The sequence below is a fragment of the Gymnodraco acuticeps genome, unplaced genomic scaffold (genome assembly GCF_902827175.1).
Source record: "Gymnodraco acuticeps unplaced genomic scaffold, fGymAcu1.1, whole genome shotgun sequence".
Lineage (NCBI taxonomy): Eukaryota > Metazoa > Chordata > Actinopteri > Perciformes > Bathydraconidae > Gymnodraco > Gymnodraco acuticeps.
Genome location: NW_022992216.1, coordinates 2,418,218 through 2,445,717, shown reverse-complemented (window position 1 = coordinate 2,445,717; position 27,500 = coordinate 2,418,218). Strand labels below are relative to the sequence as shown.

General features: G+C 42.6%; 1 protein-coding gene across 1 annotated transcript in view; it reads right to left on the bottom strand.

The window, feature by feature from the left end:
* Nucleotides 1-27,500, bottom strand: part of znf423 (zinc finger protein 423) — a 157,226-nt gene that overhangs the window by 13,126 nt on the left and 116,600 nt on the right. The window contains 2 exon segments of the mRNA XM_034205890.1: nucleotides 1,263-1,378; nucleotides 3,930-4,061. Of these exon segments, the coding sequence (XP_034061781.1) occupies nucleotides 1,263-1,378; nucleotides 3,930-4,061 (248 nt within the window).

Sequence of the window (27,500 nt, the reverse complement as noted above, 5' to 3'; positions counted from 1 at the left end):
AGGCCTTAGTATTTCCTAGAAGAATTTCTGTCTTTATCTAAATCTCTGTTTACCAATAGCTTGCACATCAACCACTCTTCTAATTATGTACAGTAGCAGTTGAACTAAGCATGGCCTTCGTTCACAATCAACTAAAAACTTATAAGGCATCAATACTGGCTGCAAGCTCTAAATTAGCCTTCTAAAGTTTTAAAGGCAGACTGAAAACCCACCTGTTTTGACTGCAAATTGGCTAATTATAAATACAAAAATCGGACTTCTGTACTGTCCTTGAAAGGTTTGGCTAACTGAAAGCTAATGTGCTAATTCTTGCCTGGTGAGTTTGCATCTGCTTGGTTGATCGCACATATTGTAAGTAACTTGGTTAGATTTACAAAAAAATGACAATGTTTTAGACTTTTACAGTTATGATTTTCAATTGAACTCTGGGCTTTCAGAATTCAGTCTCCCATGAATTTGCTCTGTCAATCCTGCTAAGCTAAAGGTGGCTAATGTTTGGCAGCAAGACGTTTAGTAGGTTTCTTTATTCACTTGTTGGAACAGCTAATTTTAAGACACATAGAAGCCTCTACTGACATATTATGTTGTAGAACAAAACGTTGAAAATCTCTTAAGCTTGTGTTTACCACATAACTTATTTCAGGCATCTAACCAAAAACACTTTGAAGAAAAACGTTGAAAAAAAAAATACATAAACTTCTGCATCCGGCAACAGCATGGGTAAAGTTACAGATACCACCTCTGTTAGCACCATTGCTTGACCTGTAGACTTTGCACTTCAGTCTGGTGCCAAAAGGTACAAGAGATGTGAGGGAGAAGGAATTGAAAGAGGACAGGGATGTGTATATCATCACAGACCTGGCCACAGCTGGCCCAGGACCTACTCTTGGGTGACTTATATCCTCTCTTCTGTATTTCATACGCACACATACACACACAAATGTGTTTCGACCCTAATGACATGAGGCTTGCCAGAACCCTGCTCAGACCTCATGAGGAGAGATTGAAAGAGAGGGACAGAGAAAAGGAAACATGGTGGAGGGATAAATACGGATGAACAGTAAATAGAGAGATTCTGTCAAATGTCTGCATGTTGAGGTATGAGTAGAAGAATCGAGAGCAGGGTCCCGTTTGAGTTTGGAATATTTACTACAGTACTAGCTTGCGCTCACAGTCCACTTACTGTGGTGTGAGGTCCTTGCACACAATCATTATGTAGACAGACAGTCAAGTTGACATGGAGACAGGATAACGAGACGTACCTGTAGCTCTGTCTGAAAGAAGAACTTCTGCGGACAATGGGAACAGTCGTAGATCTTGTCTTCCTGGCCGTGGACGGCAAAAATGTGCTGCTGGAGCTTGTTGGCCTGCACAAACACTGAGGATGGAACAAATACAGCAAATGTTACACAATGCTTATTAGACAATACACATACTGTATGATCAACTAAAAACTTTTTAGACCACAGATCTCAGGCCCATTGTTGTCTGTTGCTTGGGCCAAAAAATGTTACACGGATGTGCTATTACTTTAGGTCACCCCGTAAATTAGCAATGAGTTCAAATTCAATGGGCTTTTTCCGCTGGATTTGGAAGATTGCAGAAATTAAGCACTTTGTCAAATGCACAATTATGATTCTTGTTCAGCAGGATAATCTCCACATCTTTACAGCACTCAGGTTATTCATTAACTACACCATTGTAGCATGGCTACGTGTCACCACCGCTAAGCTAAAGGCGGCTAATGTTTGCCATGATGACGTTAAGTAGCCTCATTTAGACCCTTGGTAGCATCCGCTGTTTTTATGACACAAGCTTCAGACATTCATAATGTTTTTATGTCGTAGAACAAAACGTGAAAATCTATTTAGCTAATCCATTTACTCGTTCTTACACCACTCCATTAGTATGGTGCCAAACTCAAACTGAGTTGGGATAATATTGTTCTCCATCTTTGGAGAAAACTGATCCTGTGTCTGTTAGTGGAAGATAATTGAAGGTTTTGGCAAAGGATTGAGACATCAAGGTGTGTATTATTAATCACAACTAATTGCAGGTAACCTCAACCATGTGTAGATGCAATTTTTACAACTGGACTTCACAATGAACAGTTCCTGATTAATACTAGATAATCTACTATATAGTGTACTTATATATATATAAAACGAACCAGATAGCAACTGAGTTTCAGTACAAATAACCCCCAACAAACACCGGGGCTGACTGGAAACAAGGGAGAGCGAGAGAAAGAAACAGAGAAAACAGGAAGAGCTATCCTCAGCAGACCTTGAGATATTTATCAATAAATTATCTCTTCTTTTTTTTACTTCCGCTCCAGTGTTGTCTCGTACACTTTATTTCTCTTTCTTTCTCTCCCCTTGGTTTCAGTACACTTTTGGTTTTCACTGTGTGTGTATGTGTTGAATTATTAAGCCTCCCCATCTTACTAATTCATAAGCCACCAAGGAATAGAGTTAAAGTTTAAAGTGTTGCTGTGTACCTGGGGGGTGGAGGGAGGGAGGGAGGATGGGGAGCACACAAGACAAACTCAACAACTGAGGGAGGGAAAGAGAGGGATGCAGTGACAGAAAGTGCGTATAGGGATAGAGAGTCAAGAGATGGAAGGTGTGCAGATTTGGTTTCTGGCTAAATACACCGAACTTTAAACACCACAGGCCTATTTTGGTCATCCAGCATTTTGTTTGGGTCCTCAGGTGGATTTCAGTGGCACAAAGTCCTTCATATTTGGCATGTTTGGAGGTAATATTGCATGAACCTTTGCACACGCAGAGCTTTGACTTTAGAAGCAGCACCCTGCTGTTCTATTCCTTCCACAGTTAGAAATGTTGAAAACAATGAATGTGCTTATAATGTGATCGTACCCAAAACCCCTTACTCTATGTATCATGGTGCAGGTTACCCAGAGAGAGCCATTCACTGAGCCACAACATGTACTGGAGCAGATTCCTGTGGAGATCTAAGTGCAAACCTGGTTCCCAGTTGCCAAATGTAACCCCATCTGGCATTTTTATCAGAATAAGTGACAGGACGGGACCAGCTTGGTGCCAATGGAATTTGTAGTGGTGAAAGTCTGCTTTATTAGGAACATACAATACTGCAGTGCATGGCTAAAAACACTTTTGCCTATTGATATTCATATGTGATTCGAACAGATGACATACTACAGTGCCATCTAAACAAGATTCATTTAGTTTGATAACTGGCTAGAGTACTTTATATTTCATTGGTCATTTAAAGTGCTGTAAAAAGGATGTCCTGAAATGCTTGATGACATTTCTCTCGATTTTCTCTTTCTGTCGCAGGATTATGAAAAACGAAAGGCCCCATTTTCATGATTGTCAATGGAAAAGCCAAAGGAAGAACCTGTTATAGTTGCTAAGAGATCCTGAACACTGTGTGGATAGATGCAATATGCTTCACTCTTTCACTAACATTGCGGTACAGGGTAAATTCCTTCAGTGAATAAAAAAAAAATCTGTTCCAGACTTAGAAAGTGAATCTAATTGTCCTCTTTAGCTGTAAAAGCACAGAAACATATTGTTTACCACTCTGAGAAACAAAATAAAAAACATCTTTGTGGTTTCAACTGTGTTCTACGGGAATGTCAAGATCCAAGGATCGCACAAATGCACCATTACCTTCAGTGGAGGTCTTCACTCTCCAAGAACAAATTCAATCTTGTTAAAGTTAATGATTCCTCATAGCATACTAAAACATTTGTGTATATGATTATGCAGGCTGATGGTGTGCCCCTGCTGTGTCGATGCATGTATAACTTGTTAATTCCCTTTTTTATGGTAGCATGTTATGCTTTTCGGACATCCGCATGTTTTCAGTGCTTCTGTCCTTGAAGGTGAATGGGGTTTTGTGTGTGTGTGTGTGTGTGTGTGTTTGTGTTTGTCTCTCACCTGTGAAGCAGACGGGGCACTTGAAGGTACCTCCCATGCCTTCGAAGCTGTGCTCTATCAGGTGGCAGAGCAGCTTGGCAGGTGAATCAAACATCTGGTTACACAGCTTGCATTCGTGATTGATGCCCTCCTCTGTAAAAAGGAAGACAGAAACGCATGTGTATGCTGGGTTAAGCAACATGAATACCAGAACGTATGACATCAGTTTAATAATATCAATACAACTCTCACGACAGATGTCTGCACGTACACAAACTGTCAGACACCGACAGACTGTGGCGTATTGAATACTGACAAAAAAACTAAAATAAGTGGTTGGATCCCGCCTCCTGCAGTCAAAAGGTCAAATAGTCCTTGGGTAAGATACTTAACCCCCAATTTGCTCACATAGGCATGTCTGCGGTATTTGATGATTATGTGAAAACTACAACTAAATAAACACGACATAAGCAATTCCACATGTTACAGAAATGAAATGACAAGTACAAAAATAGGATTTTCAGCTCCAGATCAGTTAAGTTGTCAAGTCCGACACTTCCCCTATCACCCCCTGCTGCATACTCTTCTTTTATTTCTCCCTCTCCTTTATACACTGCCCCCAACTCTCCCAGTGCCATATCTGCCCCAGCTGGTAATTGCCTGTCCTCCCCACCGGGGCTGTGGATGATCTACCCTTCCTAGACCCTCCTCCCTTCCCTCCCTCTGTCCTCGTTATCTGCCTCCCCCCACTGCAGTCACTCATCCATCCCTCACTTCGCCCATTCCGCCCCTCCAAGTCCCCTTACCCCCCTCTTGGTCCATCAATTGCTGATTCATCAAATTCAAACCCCTCACAAACACTTACGTCTTTTTTCAGTGTTCGGATGTCTCTTTACAAATAAGACAACACCTTCTATGAACATTGAATGTAGACAAAACTAATACAGTGAATTATTTAGATGTAATTGATATGACATCACAGTAATGGAGCACTTTCCTTCACTGATCAGTTTGTATGGACTGCTGAGATGGTGTATGCTAAATTAAATTCAGTTTAAAGATTATATTCAAATATGATACGGAAAAATACATGAGGTGTAAGGGAGGGTAAAGATGGTGAATCAATTATAGATAATTCTTGATTCTATAGATAATGTTGTATCCCTTTTTTCTTCTGTACTGTATTGCTCTTATTTCTCTTATAAAATCAGATTTTTTAGATACTTCACCCATTGAAGTATATGCAATTTGCCAAATAATTGAAATTAGAAGTAATTGTATGCCGTGATCGTAAGAAAATTGGACACACAAGATTCATTTAATGTAGAGTACTAATTTTGATTGACTTCAACAATATCCTGCAATCATAATATTCTTTAAAAATAGGCATTCATTCGTTATAAATTCACTTTTTTTTTCTCACTTGGGATTAAACCAATATTTATGTGTATCTGTGTCTATTTTAAGAAGGTGTGTGACATCACAGCACCCATGTGGAAGGCCAGATGAAAGGTGGGTGTTATACACACACACACAAACAACACACACACAAGGATCAAGTTTCCTGCCCACTGTTCTTATCACCCTTGTACCATACAGGACCAATGCGCGCGCGTGCACGCACACACGCGCAGCACACACACACACACACACACACACACACACACACACACACACACACACACACACCCACACACACACACACACACACACACACACACACACACACCACACACACACACACACAACACACACTCACACACACACACACCACCACACACACACACACACAACACACACACACACACACACACACACACACACACCACAGGACCGTAGATCCCAGGGACATCAGATGGTGTCTTCTGCGGGACAATCTGTGACCCCTTGTGGAGTTGCACACACAACACACTTTCTGACTCACAGAGACACACGGACAAATCATGGAGCACACAATCTCACTTCTCTCATGTCCTGTAAGTGTGTGTATTAACACACACACACACACACATTCAGTCTGCGGAACTTCAGCTGCAGCGATGCAGGAGATCGCAGGGTTAATAATGTCTTCAATCATACATCCATGACACCCATACTGACTAATACACACACACACACAAAGATTCAAATCTCTCTTTGCCTCAAAGGCTGACACAAGGGTGCCCTAATCCCGCCTCAATAGCTATGGGGGATTGTGTGTGTGTGTGGGGGATTGTGTGTGTGTGTGGGGGATTGTGTGTGTGTGTGTGTGTGTGTGTGTGGGGTGCGACATGGGCTTGTATGGATGAGATGCTCCTCGTTCCTGATCCCCAAACATCCCCAAGCATCCCTCCACACACACACACACACACACACACACACACACACACACACCACACACACACACACACACACACACACCACACACACACACACACACACACACACACACACACACACACACACACACACACACACACACACACACACACACACACACACACACACACACACACACACACACACACACACACACACACACACACACACACACACACACACACACCTCAAAGAGTGCTAGGTTGTGTGGGGCGCCAGTGTGTCCGAGGCATACTGAGACAGATAGAGGTTCATTATCATTTACTAGGAGATTGAAACAGCAGGAGAGAGTCACATGGAGAGAGACACACAGAGAGGACGAGGGAAGGCGAGAGAAAGAGAGCGGGAGGAGGGTACAGCGCTACCAGTTTAATCAATTGTCTCATATTTTAATTATCACAAAATGATTCTAAGTATTAGGGAAGGCGCACTTTTATTTCATAATTCTTCAGAAGAGAACATTAGTGTTTCAACTGAAGGTGCAAAAGATGCTAATACACACAGAGTACAAAGTTAGTGATGCCTACGCTTCAGTGTGTTTGCGTGGAGAAGGCACCCTAAAAGCCCTCAGTTGGGGTGGCACTCTGCTCAGAAGTTGCCTCTCGCACTGTCCCACGCCACCAGGTTCAGAGAATGTGGTGAAACATCAGCCATGATTTCTCACAGGGACATCAACACTGGTCAGATAAATACCGTATGTGACAGAGTTCTCTGGTTGCACTCAAGAAAAAACAATTCCCTATTTGCTCACCTACATAATTTAAGGGGCCTTATTATGCTCTATTGGGTTTCCCCTTTCCTGTAGTGTGTGATACAGATTGTTGTGCATGTAAATGATCTGCAAAGGCTAAAATCCCAAAATTCCCCTCCAGAGGGTGTTTATCTCGCACACACCCCCCCCTGCTTGAAATGCCTCCATTGGACTCCTTTGTTTACTTCTGTAACATAGTGACATCACTATGTTACAAACATAAAATAGTTGCTGCAGCACAGGCAGTATGAGAAAAGAAATGCCTTTTGAACAAGAAAGCATGGAGACATGTCACAGTAGAGACACTACATACAATTATGAAACCTGGAAATGAGCAAAATAGGGCCGCTTTAATAGAACATTTTGTTATGATTGGCTTGAACACAATTCCAGCAAAGTTCATTATTACACTAACCTATCCAGGTTTTTAATTCAGGGGAATGGACTGATCTACCAATCAGAGGGCGAGTGCTTCGATCAAACCATGTGTCACTGTACGAAATACAACATTTATTCCAGAGACATTTCTACTCTGTATGCAAGTCATATTGAATAGAAGCGTAAATAACATTTAACGTACTGCTTTGCTCATACATGTCTCATACCGTCAATAATAAAACCATTTTAAGGGGAATTAAAAATAATACACAGCTACAACTATGATTACATTCCTTATTGGGCTTGATAAACATCGAGCCTTGAAAAATAAAGAAGAAAAGGATGACAATTTCCTATAGCACAATGTGACAGTTTGAAGAGAACTTAAAAAACTAGGAATTCCTGACATTCGACAAGTTATAATCAGACAGTGTTTCTCTAAGAATGAAAATTATTTGGCTGTTGATCATTGAATCAATTTCAGCAGCAAAAAAACAACAAAAGTGCTCCTGCTGAGCATTGCTTCAAATATTATTCTTCCCTGGTGAATTCAAAGAAGTCAACAGCCTAAACAATCGACACAACAGAAGCCAATTAATGGTCAATAAATGTATGGGCAAGTGGTAAAAAACAAAAGGGCTACAGATGAAAAAAGACAAACCTACTGTTAAGAGGAGAGAGAGAAGAGAAGAGAGAGAGAGGAGACTGAGAGACAGAGAGAGGAGAGAAGAGAGAGAGAGAGAGAGAGAGAGAGAGGATTGAAGGAAAACAGTGAGGTGCAGAGAGATAATGGGCTGTCCAGAACAAGGGCATGGGGAGAGGCCTCCAACGTCTGTGTGTGTGTGTGTGTGTGTGTGTGTGTGTGTGTGTGTGTGTGTGTGTGTGTGTGTGTGTGTGTGTGTGCGTCATGAAAGAGTTCTCTTTTCTGACAAATACATTGTTTTGATCAGTGTGTGTGTGGGGACCGCAGTCTCTGTATGCTGTCCCCCTCTGAGACCCCATACAGTGGTGTGTGTGTCATAGTGAGATGACAGAGTCGTAAGAGCATCCTGCCGTTACGCTTTGTCTCACAGAGTGCATTTGATCCACCACACACCACACACACACACACACACACACACACACAACAACACACACACACACACAACCACACACACACACACACACACACACACACCACACACACACACCACACACACACACACACACACACACACACACACACACACACACACAACCCTGGGAGGCCTGTGCTGGGACAGAGAACACAGGGGAGAGAGGGATGAGAGGAGAGGGAGAGGCAGGGTGAAGGTTAGGACTCAGAGTTTGTTAACACACTTTTAATGCACACCAATGCAGGTGGGGATTCATTTATATTTTTATGGGGGAATGCTTTCAATTGAATATGTTGAATAATTTGGATAAAGACAACTATTTCTAGACAATAAGCATATTAGGTTTACATGTCTGATTCAAAATCATGTTCCAGCTGTGCTGACGAATACCTTATTGCACAGCGGGCTATACTTGACTTGTTGCTATGCCAACCCTTGTGGTAACCAGGACACTTTTAGACTACATTTATACTTTTTTTCTTCGTTTTTCAACAAGGAGTATAACACCTGCACATGGCAGAATTACTTTGAAGTGCTCAGCATTGTCAGGGTCCTGCCTGTCATTATCCACTTGAACATTAAAAATAGACGGAACATGTTCACAGTGGACAGCTAAGGACAAGTCACAGCATTGAGGGGCAGCCTGATAGAGAGAGCACCAATGTACTAAGGCCTAAGCTTACGGTAGAGGCCCGGTTTTTAATTAGAATACATATTACAAATCATTTAGCTGACGCTTTTCTCCAAAGTGACTTACATAAGTGCAAAAACCATAAAGAATCAAACTCAGAACAACAAGGAAGTGCAGATATATTCACTGCAAGCAAGATCATACATGGTAAGAGCTGGTGAATCAGAACAAGGCATACATTAACTCAACAAGTGCTTGTTTTTGGGGTTTTTTCAGCAATAACTTATTGCCAAGTTACAGTCAAAATAGATGCGTTTTGAGTTTGTGACGGAAGATATGCAGATCTTCTGCTGTCCTGATCTCAATAGGGAGCTCATTCCACCATATAGGAGGCAGTATAGCAAACAGGAGTGATTTGGAGGGGTACCTGGGTCCCACTCGCAGTGAGGGGGGAGCAAGTGGATTGGCTGACGCAGAGCGTAGTGCACGTGCTGGAGTATATGGTTTAACTAAGGCCTGGATCCAGCTCTGAATCCTTTGCTGTCCCCTTCCTCTTCCAATGTCCAGTCTATCATACAGTATGTACTGTCAATAAAGCCACATCTTTAAACACCATTAAAACAACATGTGTTGGCCCGACTCTAAAGCTATGTTTCCTTCTAAACTGAGAAACAGACGAACACACACAGGTAATTGGTGGGTGGCTGCGGTTCATCTGTAGAATTACTGATGAGTTTTCACCTCAGAGAGAAAGAGAGGAAATGTTGGAGGAGAAAAAATGAAAACAGAAACAATGTGAGGAGGTAATGCTATGGCACAAGGGAGGGAGGGGTTAAACACAAAGACAAGTCCATGCAGCAGTCAGGCTCATCCTAACAATTCCACTGTCACACACACACAGCTTATACTCTCCCTGAGTCTCTCTCTCTCGCTCTGCTAATTGACCAGAGGAGAGGGACCAGGTGGCCTCATCCCTGTCACACCAATACACACACACACACACACACACACACACACACACACACACACACACACACACACACACACACACACACACACACACACACACACACACACACACACACACACACACACACACACACACACACAACACACACACCACACACACACACACACACACACACACACACACACACACACACACACACACACACACGCTGGCCTCATCATGGACCCTGCAACATGCAGCAGGACATAAATGAGCTCCTTGGTTTATATTGGGGGAAGGATTCCCAAGGCGTATGCACATGCACGCATACGCACATCTCTTAACCCTTTTTTGTCTTGGCTGGGGCATACTCCTTTGGGTGCCTGGCCCCCACAAGCCCCAACCTTTCACCCTCCCTTCCTCTGATTGTGTGTGTGTGTGTGTGTGTGTGTGTGTGTGTGTGTGTGTGTGTGTGTGTGTGTGTGTGTGTGTGTGTGCGCACTGCTGGGGGTCCCTCGGGGGTCTACCCCCCATTACTGCCCTACCCTGCTACTGTCAACCCCCTCCATTCCAAAACTATGTGAGACCGTGTGTGTGAGAGAGAGTGTGTGTGTGTGTGTGTGTGTGTGGTGTGTGTGTGTGTGTGTGTGTGTGTGTGTGTGTTTGGTCCCCTGTGACGTAGGGGCCGTAAACCGAGCCAGGCGATTGATGGAGAGGACAGTACGGGAGAGGTAGCAGGAGGAAGAGATGGAGGAAGGAGGGCCGTGGAGAGAGGGGTGTAGTGAGGGATGATGGGATGGATGGACGGACGGAGGGTGAGCATCGGAGGGAGAAAGAAAGGAGTGCAGTAAAGAAGAGAGCAGTGGACGGAAGGAGGAGGAGTAAGCACCTCTCTGGGGGGCTCACTCAAGGTGTGTTTCCATGGCAACCAGGGGTGGTGGGGGGGGCTCATGCAGGGGGGGGGGAGCAAGCTTGACCCATTGGTAGTGTGGGGGCTGGAGAATACACACATACACACACTCAGGAACACACACACAACCTGCTGCAGTGCTGGAGGGGTCCCAAGAGTGCCCCCACCTTTACTCACCCTCTCCCTCTTTCACACACACACACACACACACACACACACACACACACACACACACACACACACACACACACACACACACACACACACACACACACACACACACACACACACACACACACACACACACACACACACACACACACACACACACACACACACACACACACACACAGAATGCTGCAGTGCTGAGGTCCCGTGAGTACCCAACACCCACACACATTCTCCCTCCCTCCTCTCATCTTCCCTCTCTGCTTCCATCACTCTCTGTGAGGTAATTGTTAATATTTTCAGTTGTTAACTCCGACTCTACCGTGTGTGTTTTGACACTAAGCTGAATGAAGATGGGGGGCAGGGTTACGCCACTTTAACAAGAGTTAGCACTTATGATGCTCTCTACTCAAACAACCTGCTTTTGACCCATTCATCCACGTCTAATGTCGGAGGATAATCCAGTCTGCAACTTTAAATGTTTCTGGGTCTCAAGAAAACAAAATGCAAAATGGATGCAAAATAAAGTTTCCGTTTCACTGTAGTGTGTTTGTGTATCATTCTCTAGGGTTAATTGCCTCAATGGAAAGTATGACTAAATATTTTTGCTAACACATTTTTTTGCAAAGCTGCACAACATCATTGCACCTGTCATTCTTCAGACAGTCAGATAATAAGAAAATGAAATGACATGTGGAATAAGCTTTTATATTTATATATATATATATATATCAAATATATATGTATTATTGATTTGGCCAGACTAGATTGACTGAAGGTTGAAAATAATCTGATGACAAAAACTCCTCAAACTATTTAATTTGAAACTCCCACTTTCCACATTCTCTTTAATAAATATGTTCAGATGAAACTCTTGCATCCACACACCAATGCAGACATACACACACAAACAGACTATTGGCAGACATGGGCAGCATATGGTGATAACCACTCTGTGTTTGTGTGTTTAATGAAAGGAAGCACAAATTGAGCATTTTTGTGAAGTGCAAAAGTGCATGTGTGTCTTGGAAGGACTGTGTGTGTGTGTGTGTGTGTGTGTGTGTGTGTGTGTGTGTGTGTGTGTGTAGCAGCTTGGATTTTCCCGATCAGATTACATAACAGTAGGAAGCTGGAGTGCTTGGTCCTGTAGAAGCCAACATTCACACACACACCACACACACACACACACACACACACACACACACACACACACACACACACACACACACAACACACACACACACATCACACACACACACACACACACACACACACACACACACACACACACACACACACACACACACACACACACACACACACACACACACACACCACACACACACCACACACACCACACACACACACACACACACCATCCTCCTTCTGTCTCTCTTTCTCTGGTCATTAAAGGGATATCATTATATTATAAAAGTCAAAACATGTAACTTCATCAGACCGTGGTGGCGCATAGGTTTACAGCATTACACAACTCAATCATTTTTCTTTATATTTTAGACTTTTAGAAATGGTAAGATGTCTTTGAGTGTCAACAAAAGCACCTCTAATTAATCAAACACATTTATAATTATTCGATCTTGGGGTTTGAGTGACTTTCTCTACAACATACATACATGAAAAATAGGTGTATTGACATGTGTGGATGCATTACAAGGAATATTGTATTTTTTTATTCTATCCTATAACAATGCTTAGTTGAATACTTGATTCTGATTGGTCAATTTGGACAACGGTTTGCTCTTTTAAGTAGAACAGACAGATTTGTTTTTATCGGACTATATTGAAATCAATGAAATGATGTTGAAATCAATGTGTTGTGCCAAATGATTGCTTTATCCTCCCTGCATAATACCCTTGCTTGTTCAAATGATATTTTAATCACAAACTTTATAGCTGTGTAATACGTGTATTTCTGTCTCTAATGTAGCTTGACAATGCAGCAGACCGTTGATCGTCTAGGTATATTTGACTGTGAGAAATACCCATAACAAGGCTAACAAGATAGACCAATGCATTAAAACGCACATATTCTGCTGTTCATAAACACCAAATATATGGACAAACGCAGGGTGTTCAGTGGCATCGGGAGAGCACTTGACCGTAACAACCGGCAGCCGACGTGTACTGTAAGTCTTGTATTATCATACGTAATGAGACTTTAATTAATATTCAAACAGGAGAGGCGCACACATCATCGCTCTGGCCTTAGAATCATCGCTCAGGACTTTCAGAGGAAAATGGGGAATTACCAATTCCTCCAATAAGCACGAGGAAATCTGGTAACACACACATAACTGCACACACACACACCTACTTTTAGCTCGTTAGCAGGGATGAGAGTAATAAATGCAGAGTATATTTGTGTTTAGAATCTTAATTGAAAGCTTGAAAGTGGCCAGGAGGGAATACGCTTAATCACTGTGTGTGAATAAACCATCCACACACACACACACACACACACACACACACACACACACACACACACACACACACACACACACACACACACACACACACACACACACACACACACACACACACACACACACACACACACAACACACACACACACACGGACACAAGTGCTCGACTCCCTAGGATAACATTTAAAACTGAAGTACCTTTCCTTCTCTAGTTGTCCCTTCCTTCCCCCTCTCCCCTGCCCTTTTCACCTCCTCCTGCTGCTTTTTCCCCAAACTCTCCCATCTGTTTACATATGTACAGTACAACACAACTACAGCCCCCTGGACGCACATCAACGGCATGCGTGTGTTGATACTGGTTGAAGCTATACTAAACATCCACGAGGAGTTATAAACAGTGTTTATGGTGGGTCAGGGCATGCCTTAATTGATTTACTACTGCAGCTGCTTTTCATTCAGTACCTGGTTTTGTTATGAGATTATGTAGAATACATTAAAGATATATCACACATGCATCTAAAAAGCTTCAGCCTGTAATTCACATGAATAAGAGGAAATTAATTTACAATGATAGAAAATAATTCAACTTGAATAACTTTACTCAATATCAAAACAAAACACACGCACACACACATTAAAAGAAGACTAAGTGTGAGTTTGATCCCACAGTGTTGCGATAGATTAGAACACACACACACACACACACACACACACGAGATCACCCGCCCGTCCTGGTTTGCAAAGATGTCTATATCCGGGGCTAATCACCATGGCAACCACAATCAAGGCTCTGATCTAGTTGTCAAGGTGATGGATTGAGGGTCACCCCTGGCTGTCTCTCCCTCTCTGAATGGCTAAATCGCTCTGTTTCTGCAGTAATTGTTGGATACATTATTTTCTGAAAGGACAGATATAACATTTTGTTAGAAGATTTGTTAAGAAAGAAAGTGGAGTGTGTGTGACAAGTAAAGAGGAAGGAAAGGCATTGACAGAAAAAGGTATAGAGGGGGACAAGAGGTGTGTTTTGGTTATTAACGATTCTATAATCGTTCCTTTTTGATGCTAAATCTAACAGATATGTGTGTCGTGTTTACCTACCTCTATCTAATCCTATCCTGCTGTTTACTACTGGTTGTGTGTGTGTGTGTGTGTGTTTCTTTAATCTGTGCTTCCAGGGGGAGTCAGTGGGAGCTAGCAGGCTTATCCGCTGCATCTCCCAAATACCACTAAAAACAAATCTCCATTCAACAACAACAACATTAACACACTAAAACACACTAAAACTAGAGAGCGAGGCCTGAGAGACACGATTAATTGTCTGTTCACCAAACCTTAATCTCTCCACCTCTGACCACATATTTTCACATGCAGTCACATGTAATAAAGCAGCTCAAATGAACTTACATGTTACGTGTCTTTTTCACTCTTTGCATTACATGTACAATATGTTGATATTCTGGAGGTTAACTTTACATGTGTTATATATTGTGGATTTTGTGGCTATTCTGCATGACTTTACAAGACATCCTCTAAACCTGACGGAGGAAGAAGGGAGCAGGAAAGAGGAGAGGAACAGAGCCAATAAGAGCTCACAGCAGGATGCTAATAATGCAGCTCCAGCTGTACCGGTTAACCTGCAAACTGCCCATCTGGACCCAGAGAGACGGAGAGAGGAAGAGTGATACAGAGAAGGACAGGCAGAGAGTTGGAGTGATACGGAAAAAAAGGATTGACTCTATAAATAGGTCGATATTAGCACTATAGATAAGAGGAATTGATACGTTCTTTGACTATGGGTGCAAACAGAATAGAATAGATAAGCACATTTGGTTAACGCACAAGGTTGTGTTTTTTGTTTTGTTTTTTTCATTCTATCTTTTGCTCTGTGGGTTTTACTTTGTTTTGTCTTTGTATTGTATTAGCTTCGGACTGTGGGAATACAAAATATTGAACAGGAAAAAAGAAATAGGTCCAAACATTTAATTTATGAAAAAGATTGGAACATAGTCGAAAAAAATAATAAATAATCCCAAGGTTGTTTTGTACGACCAGCATCTCAGAACCCAGAAATATCACATTTATAATCATATTAAAAAAAGGGAATAGCAGCAAATCTCTTTTCTAGCTGTAAACAAGAACTGATGAGTTTCCTGTATAGAGCAATAGCTAATTGTGAGCACTCAAACAGAGGTGATATGAAGCATCACTCATCATTTGTTTGCATGAGAATACTATTAGTCACGGAAACAAAAAGAAACAGAAAAGAGGCAAGAGTCAAAGGATGCTTGTCACATCCTCAGCTGTGTTGGGATGGACAAGTGGACACTCACACACTCTCACTGTAGGAGTGACCTTGGTCCAGCCCATCTGTCCTCGCCCCCTGCCCTGGGCAGATACATTCCCCACCGAGCCACCCTGCCACCAACACACACACACACACACACACACCCACACACACACACACACACACACACAAACACCACACACACACACACACACACACACACACACACACACACAACACACACACACACACACACACACACACACACACACACACACACACACACACACACACCACACACACACACACACACACACACACACACACACACACACACACACACACACACACACACACACACACACACACACACACACACACACACACACACACACACCACACACACACAACACACACACACACACACACACACACACACACACACACACACACACACACACACACACACACACACACACACACACACACACACACACACAATGCCATACCAGGCTGTGCCAAACTGAACCATGCTGTGGTCATAGAAACAATACAACAAACAGACTGGTAGAGACCAGAATAGCAGGCTACAAAGTAGAGAATAATAGAAAAGTGAGGGGAGGCTGAAACCAGATTTTTTCTTATTGATTCCAAAACCTCACACGCTTCCGAAACACACTCAACACAAAAGACACACAGCTAGCCAACTCTAACCCTCCCTAAAGCAAAACTGTATCCCCTACACAAACACACACAACCACCAACAAACACTGAGTGGTAGCATGCTAATGAAGATAGTAAATCACTACTAGGTCATGTGTGGAAAAGCCTGCCAGATACCTGCAACCATGGCTAGAGACCTCCCTCATCCACACACTGTGTATGTGTCAGTGTGTGTGTGTGTGTGGGTGAGTGTGTGTGGGTGAGTGTGTGTGGGTGAGTGAGTGTGTGTGTGTGTGTGTGTGGGTGGGCGGTTGAGTGAGCAACAGAGATTGAGGATGCCTGTTGGCTGTAAACATGACTGCTTCGAGAAAAGCGAGCATCAAAGAGGCAGAAAATGGCAAAAACAGACCGTGTTCCATTTGGTCTTTGTGGGAAAATGGCAATGCACTCTAGGTTAGTTTCCCAGTTATTCACAAAACTAAAAGGTAATTCATTTCACCATTAAAGTTAATAAGGGGGCAGCCACAGCTCAATTTCCCACTTAAGAATGACAAACACTTAGCTACAACTAACATTCAGGCTTTTTATGTGTGTGTAATCCTAAAAACGGCTAATCAAGGAAACGCTTTCGTGAAAATAAATCTCGTGCTGGGTGGAACAGGAATACTCAAGCTTAAAAGGGTCAAAATTAGTCTTCAATCACTCGTATCGACGCGGTCACTCTTAAAGAAGAAACAAGTCGCAGATTTCCTGCCCCAACCTGTGATCACGACCTTGGAAGAATAAGCACCAACATAATCTGATTTTGTTCAATCGCTCTTCAGTAATGTTTTCTCCAAGTGCTACGTTAGGGATAATTAGGTGCTGTGTATTAAAGGGCTTACTTCGTCTAACCTAAGAGACTGATTGACATTAAGTGGTGAAAAACACAAGAAAACCCCACAAAAACTCTAACATAGAAGCTGTTTCCTTCACACTGCAAAAAATGTTTGGCAAATGCATTTGCATCAAAACGGGATTTTAGAATATGAGTAACTCCTTGAATAACAACATGTATATATTGTGTAATCTGTCATGGTCTTTTTGTTTTCACACAGTAGACAGAGTTCTGATCCAAAAACATAATCAATTATATCATGTTTCTTATAAAACATCAATGTTCACCGAAAACTACTGAGACAGAAGCTAACCTGCCAAAAGGTAGTACATGTTCAATGTACTGTATTTGAATAATACAAACAATAGCTCCTTTAGGTCCTCACACAAACAGCACAAGCACAGACTCACAATTCTCACTTCTGTCAGCCCCAAACACAAACAAATAAATAAATGAACACAAAGTTATTAATTATTCTCAGGCACGAATCAAATATACATGTGCCGAGAGATTTGTGTGTGAGTACGAGCGTGTGTGTCAGTGAGTGTGTAGACTTATAAAGAGAATCCCAAAAGATGCACTGAGACACAGAGGAACAGAGCAACTGGCGGATAAGGTTAGACAGACAACAATGCCCAAAACATATCTGAAGGTAGATAAACTATGACATTAAGTGTATATTCAGTTATTTAAAATACATGTTAGACATCTTTATAAATGAATGAAGAAGGTAGTTCAATTAAAAGCTCAGACAGAAGACCAAAAACACATAGTACACCCAAACTGGACCACACAGTGGAAGCAACTTTAATAATCTAAGGGTAACCGCGCCCTACACATACCGTGCTTTAACGTTAATTTAACTCTAAACGTGACTGCAGGATTGAAGAAGTCTTAAAACAAGCGATTGAGACAAAAAAACTCCTGTGTACGATGTTTATTAAGGTAAAAGAAATCCTAGGAGTAGTCTACTACTGGCCATTAAAAAATATGCACATTTGAGGTGATTTAGGAGGGCTTGCACAATTGTATTTCTTATGACTAAAATGGCGAAATCTGACTAACAGATTGAGAAAACACTTCTTAATCAAAAGAAGGTTTTAAAGCATACCTATGCGAATGTAGAGCGACTGAAGTAAGTTTTATCTGCCAAAACAATCGACTTTTCTTCACTTGGGTTGCAATATTTAGCAGTCCTCCTATTCTTTATGGAGTATTTTTGAACATGTCTTCACATATTTCTGTGCTGTTGAGTGTACTGGACAGTGAATGTGAAATACTGCAGTTTTACTCTGTTTTTCTACTGGAAGAAAACAAGTATATATGTGCCATGAAACCGATGACTCATGACACCAAAGGCAGCACGTCCTGCATCTAAAAATATTCAGATAAAACGTGTATCTCTTGCTAATAAGCATAAAAGAGCTGATAGAGGCTACATGACGGCAGCGTATGGATTAAACATTCAGCTTGACACACACACTGCAATGCACATCCACGCACACACATACACAAGTCCTCCGCTAACCAGTCCTCCAGTCTACTTAAGAGAGTTCACATGCAGAGTAGAGGCACTACTGGGAATCACAGTTTAGCCCTCTCCTCTCACTCATCGGCTCAGTCTCACAAACAGCCAGACAGGCAAGAACACACAGGCTTGTTTAAATTCACAAAACCCCTCCGACAGTCACACACATTTACACACACGGCCATTCTGTCTCTCTGTCAAGGCTTCAGGTTATATCATTAATTACATCTGACACCGCTTCTTGTGTGTTTATGTGTGTGTATCTACAACATGTCCCGGGGGCCTTGAGTAGGGAAAGTGAGGTTCAAAGACCCCCTGCCAGAATGCTAAATCAATATTAATACATGCTCACACACACGCACGCTTATAAAGAAAGACACACACTTCCAACAAAGAGATATCAGCGCAGTGGTTAGAGGGCATAGTTCCATTGTCTCTCTGGTGCTCTCCTTCCTCTTCATCACTCTCTCTCTTCTTTCTCCATTGCTACTCTTTATCTTGTTGCCTATTCTTCACTCTGTCTTTACTCGTTTTCCCTTCTCACGTCTACAGATACAACAGACACTGCATAAAGCTTGCATAGGCAGTAGGGCTGCACGATTTGGAGAAATAATGTAATTGCGATTTTTCTGATAGATATTGCGATTTGCGATATTTGTATTTAAGCGACCCAACGGATGTTTATTGTAAAATGCGGCCATATCTCCTGCTAGGAAGGTCACATCAACGTGCTCCCGTCTCTAGCACCCCCGCAGCCCGAGCTACGAGTGAAAGGACTAAACGTACATGAAACTTCCGTTGGGTTGCTTTAAAGCCAAGCTTCAGTTTAAGATTCACCCTGTAATAGAAACATGTGATGGAGCATTACTAACCTGACTCAGATGGTTTGTTTCACCAAACCATCTAGGAAAGCTCCGTTGGAAGCCATTTGGAAAGGGCAGGCACTTTCAAAAATACTTGGCAGGTGATTGGATCAATCCGTCTATCACCTTCTATCATGGGCCACTTCTGATTGGTTAACAATGGCTGGTACATGTGGAGCACAGCACCTCTGATTGGTGTGGATGACTGACACACAAGAAAAAAAAAGTAAAAACAATCACAGGCTTTGCAATTTTTAATTGCATCATTTCGATTTAAAATCGATTAATCGTTCAGCCCTACAGTAATAGGCAGTCCCAACAGCTATATGTTGTTGACTGTGAGACACTTTAAGACACCCCATTTTTGTTTGATAGGTCAATTACGACTTGTTTAATTCTTGGGAAAAAAATTGGTTTGTCTTGGATGATTACATTTGACAGAATCTAGTAGAAACGGTTGATGCATACATTCAATTATGTCAGGGCTCTCCAACACGTCGATCGCGAGCTACCGGTAGCTCGCGGGCAGCTTTTCAGTAGCTCGCCGCTCGATTATCGATTATAGCGTAGTAAGGTTGCTCCTTGATTTTTCGGCCGCGGCTGGACAATAACGTTTTTTTATTTTAGAATTGTTTCTGTCACACGAATATCAAATTGGTCCGTGACGCAGTGATCAAGGAACAGGCGTGACAGCGGCACAGCGACACCACACACGGACCAGTCTGCTTTCTCCAGCTCCAGCAACACCAGTCCAGAACCAACAGAATGACCCGCTCTGAATCAGGCCCTGTCGCTGCGGCTCAGAGACACACAGGGAGGGATTTGTGTTTTATGAAAAACACTCGTTATCGTCATGTCAGGTTTTTGGTGGATTTAATCAAGTCTTGGATTGCAGAGTATGAATGTCCTCTTGCTATTTTCAGTTGATAAATACTTGTGTGAAGTTTGTGAAGGGAGGCAGGAGGAAAGCTTCCGCGATCACCGTCTCCTCTCCGTTCCTCCAAACCCCGCCCCCTCCCTGAAAATAATGAGTGACAGGCTGAGAGTGACCCGATAGAAACTTTATTATTCACTTAATCACTGATTGAGATATGATGAAGCTAACTTAGTCTCATGCATTCATGGGATTAATGTAACAGTAAGACAGAGAATGTGAGTGTGCACCCATGCAGTATTTTTGTTTTTATAATGCTGTTGTCTGCTGTGTTCAATCCATAGACTGTATATATAAATGGACGTAGTGTGCGTGACGTCACCCATAGGATTCTGCAGAGTTGCCGTGAAGCCCTTAGTAGGCGGAGTCGGCCACTAACGGCTCGACTGTGACATCAGAGTCTAATCCCGCCTGCTCCAAATAAGGGCAAAGAGGCGGAGCCGAGGCGGGACCTGCTGCCTCCGAACTGGAAGTAAACAGAGCTAGCTCAGGCTAAGAAGCTAAGCTAACATGAAATACATGCATACCAAGTTACTCCAAGTTACAGTGTAGTTCCTCTATATAAACGTTACATTCCTAATCAAATGAGACAATCTGCAAGAGAATTGAATATATTTTGTTATTCTTAATGCTTGTCATTCACACGTTGAGAAAAGACGGACTCCACCGCCCGGACCTAACGGAGCCGCAGTGGGCTAGCTCCGGGACGCCGGCTGGAGCTAGCCCCCTGCGGCTCCGTTAGCTCCGGCGGCCACCACTGGGATAATTGGGTCCCCTATTAACATTTGCTCCCGTTTAGCATTATGGGCGTCATATCCATAGACTATAAAAGTCTTACCCAAGGCTGAATCATAAACTAAAATGTATATGTATGCATAAAGGGTTACGTCCTTAGCTGGCTAATAAGTAACAAGCTAAGCTACCAAGCACACAAACACCTGCGAACGGGGTTAACATGTATAATATTATCATTTTAGACTTCTTGGAAGTTCTGTTAGTACATTCAAGCGCATAGCACGACATTTTAATTGTCTGGTATTTGTAACAATATTCCCTAAAAGGCACAATCACCACGAACACGGCTAAAGCTAAAGGGTCAAGTACAGTGCTATGACTAACTAACGTTGTAGTCTCTATGGTTGTAGCCTAGCAGAGTGGACAAGTTGCTGTTAGCTGACAGTGAGGCATGTACGTGTCCATCAACGTGACCACGCCCTAATTTATGCAAAAACGTTAAGACCTAATATAAATAAAAGGGTCGTGTTAGAAAACAATTCACTCACAGATTCATAATCATGAAGGTGGAATCTAACTATATCGATAATAATATTTATTGCATCCATGGGTAGAAACATGTTTTTTTCTGCTGTAAAGTTGTGCATTTTAACATGGGGGTCTATGGAAATTGCTCCTTTCTGCAGCCAGTCCCTAGCGGCCCATGTATGAACTGCAGTGTGTGGCACTTCCGTATTGGCGTCCCGGCTGTTCCCCAGAGTTTGCCGCTTGGTTCAGACTCAAGTCATGTGTGTGATGCCACATTCAGGACATTCAGTATCCTTTTTTTTAACAGAAGACCGTAGCTAGAAGCTGCAGCGAGACTGCAGAAGTATTAGTTTTTTGTTTTTGAGGATGAAACAATTTCACACACAGATATAGGGAGGCTAGACCTATACAGTTGATTTATTATGGTTTATAATTTCATGTCAAGACGAAGAAGAAGAAGAAAAAGATGGCTGAACTGTTCAGTGTCAAACCTGTGGAGATGGAGATGGAGGTTATACATCTCCAAAATCATGTTCAGCTTAAGTCTCAGCAAAACTCACAACATTTCTGGAGCCTTGTAGACCCAGAAAACTATAAGAACATTCACCAAGCAGCACTGAACACGTCTGCTTTATTTGGCTCTACAGACCTTTGTGAAGAAGCTTTTTCTGACATGAATGTAATGAAATCTAAATACAGAACAAGACTGACTGATCAACATTTCAATGACTCTATTAGAGTGAACCTAAGTGGGTCCAGCATACACCTCTATGGTGGACTCCATGCAGTGCCATTCATCTCACTGACTGTGAAAAAGAGTGAATGCACTTATTTGACCATAAGTGCATAAGATGCTTGTAAGGTGGTGATTAAGGACATTTATGTGAATGTTCAGTGACTTACTTACTATGTGGGCCATAATAATATGTGAGACATTTTCATTTTCTTGGACCTTGATGTGAAGTTAAGATTTGTGATAAGCTTTAGGTATTGCAATTTCGTACGTGTACAAAAGTATAGCTTAATTCAACTGATGAGGGCTATGTGAATAAATGTAAGTGATGTGATGGAAGTAGCTCTTGGCCACTTTCATTTTTCCAAAGTAGCTCTCAGATGAAGAAAGGTTGGAGACCCCTGAATTATGTAGTGTTTCTTCACCCAGTTTTTGGCCCTTTTGTTCTTCGTCCGACCTTTTAACTCACTATATGGCCTACTTGGTCTGTTACAAATAATAGCAAACCTTATTTAGAACCATTACTTTACATTTCTTATTTTTTGTGCTACAATTATGCTTATTATAATGCTAGCAAAAGTCTTAAACATAATCAAAAAGTGGAATGGATTGTGTTGATTGATGTTATGTTGTCCTCTGAAACCAAAGTAGTCCAAAAAATGACCTATGGGACTGTAGGTACATTTTTCTGACAGTCTGTTACAACAAAAACATAAACACTCTCCAGTAACACACAGTTATTAGATTGGCTTACCATGATATTATTACCCTCACGCTAACCAATCTCATACCTAAATGTAGCAAATCCGACCAACAAAGGCAACCAGTACCAGCCAATCAGGGGCAAAGTCAGGTCTCATCTAAGAGTTTCAGAAAAACAGCAATAGCAATCAATTAACAAGTATACGTCTTACTAGGTTGTACTTACTGAGTCATACGTACATACCGCTTAGCACGGCCTGCGTTGTACCCCGTACATACTTCTCCGTAAAATTAATGCATGAGACTGGAAAGGGTGAAGGGCTAGCGTCTGTATATAAATAGATATGGCTGAAGGCAAACATCTTTGTGCCTACTGCTCGAGGGTGGGGGGGGGGGGCCGACTATGCAACACTAAGGTCCTTTGTTCATTCAACTATGTGTTGGTGTTAACAATTACAGGGTGATGTGACCCATATATTCACACTTGTTTGCATTCACTGGAGTGCACGCATACAGACACACATACGCAAGTGAAAATAATTGACTAATTTGTAGGTACACAACAGCTGGAGTTGGAGACACACCGCTTATCCCTGCCGTCCTAACGTAGCTTCTACTAATTGCCTCTCCACCCAACCATGCTTGACCAAACATCGTCTCATGGCTGACTTCATTGCAGAGACGGTGTGTGTGTGCACTACATTGTCATTGTATTGTTGTCTATTCCCTTTGTCCTGTGTCACTCTCAACATCAAAATAACATCTGTCAACTTCTGTACAAATACACCTGACAGACACAGCTGATGTCTGGACACACAGACATACACCGCAAAAAGAGAAACCACTAAAAAACAAAAAAAAACTGAGCAAGCCGTTGATTTTACCGCAAAGGGTGTGTGTGTCTCGCAAGAGCACATCTGGGTATGGAGTGCTCTAACAGCTCCAGATGTGTGTTTTTAACCACCGCAGGCCATATCACACCTGGACACCGCAGACACACACACACACACACACAGAAAAACAAAAACAAATGATCTATGTCACCAATAAACAACCGAAATCCGACAGAATGTAAAGCAATGCAGAGGTTTGATACACGCCAATGTTTGATGTTTGCGAGTGTATAGTGCATGCTTAAAAATCAAACAGGAAAACGTAATTTTGACATAACAGATTACAGATATACAATGCTGAGGAAATGGCTGGATTTTGTATCCCCTTTCTAAATCGTTCTTTGCACACACAAGGGGAGGGAGCACTACCTGTGCGGCCCCAGGAAACGGGGCTGAGGACCCTCCTAATGACTTAATTGAGGTAATTACCAATGATAAGACGTCCAATCAGCACGCTGGCTTCCTGAAGGCTCTTGTTAGGAGCTAATTAAAGAACCAATCGCAGCAGGAGAGGTGACGGCGCTGCGTCACAGTAACGGGGCAAAAATATTACACACAATGCTCTCTGATACACCTTGATTAAAGCAGAGCTCATGAGGTATTTTTCATTAACACAAACTTTTAAAGAATGTGATAACAATAGAAACCTTAAAGAAACCGCAAAATAACAAAAAAGTCTGTGTTCTGCTACATTTAGTTTAAATATGCTTGCAATGCTTTATAAATGTTATAATAAACGGTATAGTAAGCCTTTATTTCTCAACATTTTCTCCATCATTATCCCCATCATCACACCATTGTACCCCTGTCCTCTATCCCTCCCTCCCCCACTTCTTTCTTCTCTCCCTCCTCATGTCTGTCTTCCAGGGGTGGTGTTCATGCGGTGTGAAGTCCTCTCTCCCTCCCTCACTCAATCTGGGCTCCATGCTGTGCCGGTTTAATTGCAACAGCACCCTCGTGTGCCAGTTGGGCACGGTGTGTGTGTGTGTGTGTGTGTGTGTGTGTGTGTGTGTGTGTGTATGTGTGTATGTGTGTGTGTGTATGTGCGTGTGTGTGTGTGCATGTGTGTGTGTGTGTGTATGTGTGTGTGTGTATGTGCGTGTGTTGTGTGTGTGTGTGTGTGTGCGTGTGTGTGTGTATGTGTGTGTGTGTATATGTGTGTGTGTGGTGTGTATGTGTGTGTAGTGTATGTGTGTGTGTGTGTGTGTGTATGTGTGTGTGTGTGTGTATGTGTGTTTGTATGTGTGTGTGTGCGTGCATGTGTATTAAAGAGAAAAAGAAAGAGGGAAGAGATGGAAAGAGGCCTCCTCAAGAGTGTTCAAGGATAAGCAGCAGGATGCCAAGCCACCTTCCTCTCTCCTCTTCCCCTCCACCCTTCCTCTCCTTACAGTATACACTTCCATCCTCCTGTCCACTAAGCGACTGCAAGAAAGGCTCCTCGCCTCCTCTGCTCTCTACTTCCTCCTCCCCCTCAATCTCAATCTACCCCCCACCAACGCGCCACTGTATCTTCTTCTACCGACTCCCTCGTCTGTCTCACCCCTCTATGTTCCATCCGTTTGCCCCCCGTGCAACCCCCACCCCTCTTCGGGTCGTACCACCCATGATGCCCGTGGAGACTTCCTGTCAGAGCTCCCTGCTCCTCACTCCGCTCCTTAATCAGCTGTCAAATATCAAACACTCACTACACTCCTCTTTTCCTCTACTTCCCCCCATGGGCCCTCCTGCTGTCTGTGAAGAGAGGCACACACACATGCATGTCTGTGAGCATGCACCAATGACCACACACACACAGTAACTGGCTGTTTTGTCAGTCTGTATTTGACTGAATACTAATACATGTTGATCAAAGGTAGTCTATTCAAATCACATATTATCAGACATGTCCAGGTCTTATTGGAAAATGTTGAGGAGACCATAGATTAGTAAACATTGGGGGGCACACTCTCACACACACACACACACACACACACACACACACACACACACACACACACACACACACACACACACACACACACACACACACACACACACACACACACACACACACACACACACACACACACACACACACACACACACACACACACACACACACACACACACACACACACACACACACACACACACACACACACACACACACACACACACACCTCTCCATAAGTCACACACAGCTCATGATGATGGAGAGCCAGTGTTTCCCACTTAATGACAGCAAAACACTGGCCCACTATGTCTATCTGTCAGCAGTGTGTGTGTGGTTTATTAATTCATTCATCTCCTAATGTTGTGCAGCTGGGGAGAGAGTGAAAGAGAGATAGGGGGGAGGGGTAGAAGGTGAGGGTTTGGATAAGAGGAATACAAAGGGTGGAAGGATTTAATGAGAGAGAAGGAGAAAATGAAACATGGAGACAAAAGGATGAGACGGAGAGATGAACGGGTGGTCCAAAGGTTGAGGAAACGTTGTTTAATCACCTCGGCTTCTGCTGCTGTTCCCAGACACAACACGTACTTGTCTAAATGATTAGTCATTAGCCACTGAACCCACCGGCAGACAGACAGGCAGCGATAAATCTAACAAAACCATCATCAGTGTCTTGCGGTAAACCTGAGAAAACACCGCTGACCAAACACCAATTTACTATTTCTATGATCTCGGACGGTCAACAGCGGGAGAAATTCAGGAGAAGATGCTCCATAGAGAAGCTTGGTATTGGAAACATCAATGTTGTATCAAGTCAATCTGATTATTTGTCTATATCGCCCTACTATAAGGCATTGGTTGTTAGAAACAATGGATGTGGACGTGTCAGTCCAAGCACCACGCTGAGCAACTTGTTGGGGCCAGAGCATGGATGATTCCTGTGATAGTTGCTCAGTGGCACATGAAGCCAAAATGGCCTGACTCAAGAACAAAAGTAGCAGATCATGAAGGAATCTTGGCCCAGAGAGCATCACACAGGCGTTAGGGTCACAACCGCTACGTCATGGATGCATGACGTCCTATCTTGGCTCAGTCAAATGAATGAAGAAGAGAGAAATTACTCTGGATTCAGCCGATTGTGAATTTTTAAACTTTTAGGATCTAATGAGTTAACAATAATAAGGGATTTTCAAATGTTCAGACTGTGAAGTCAAATTA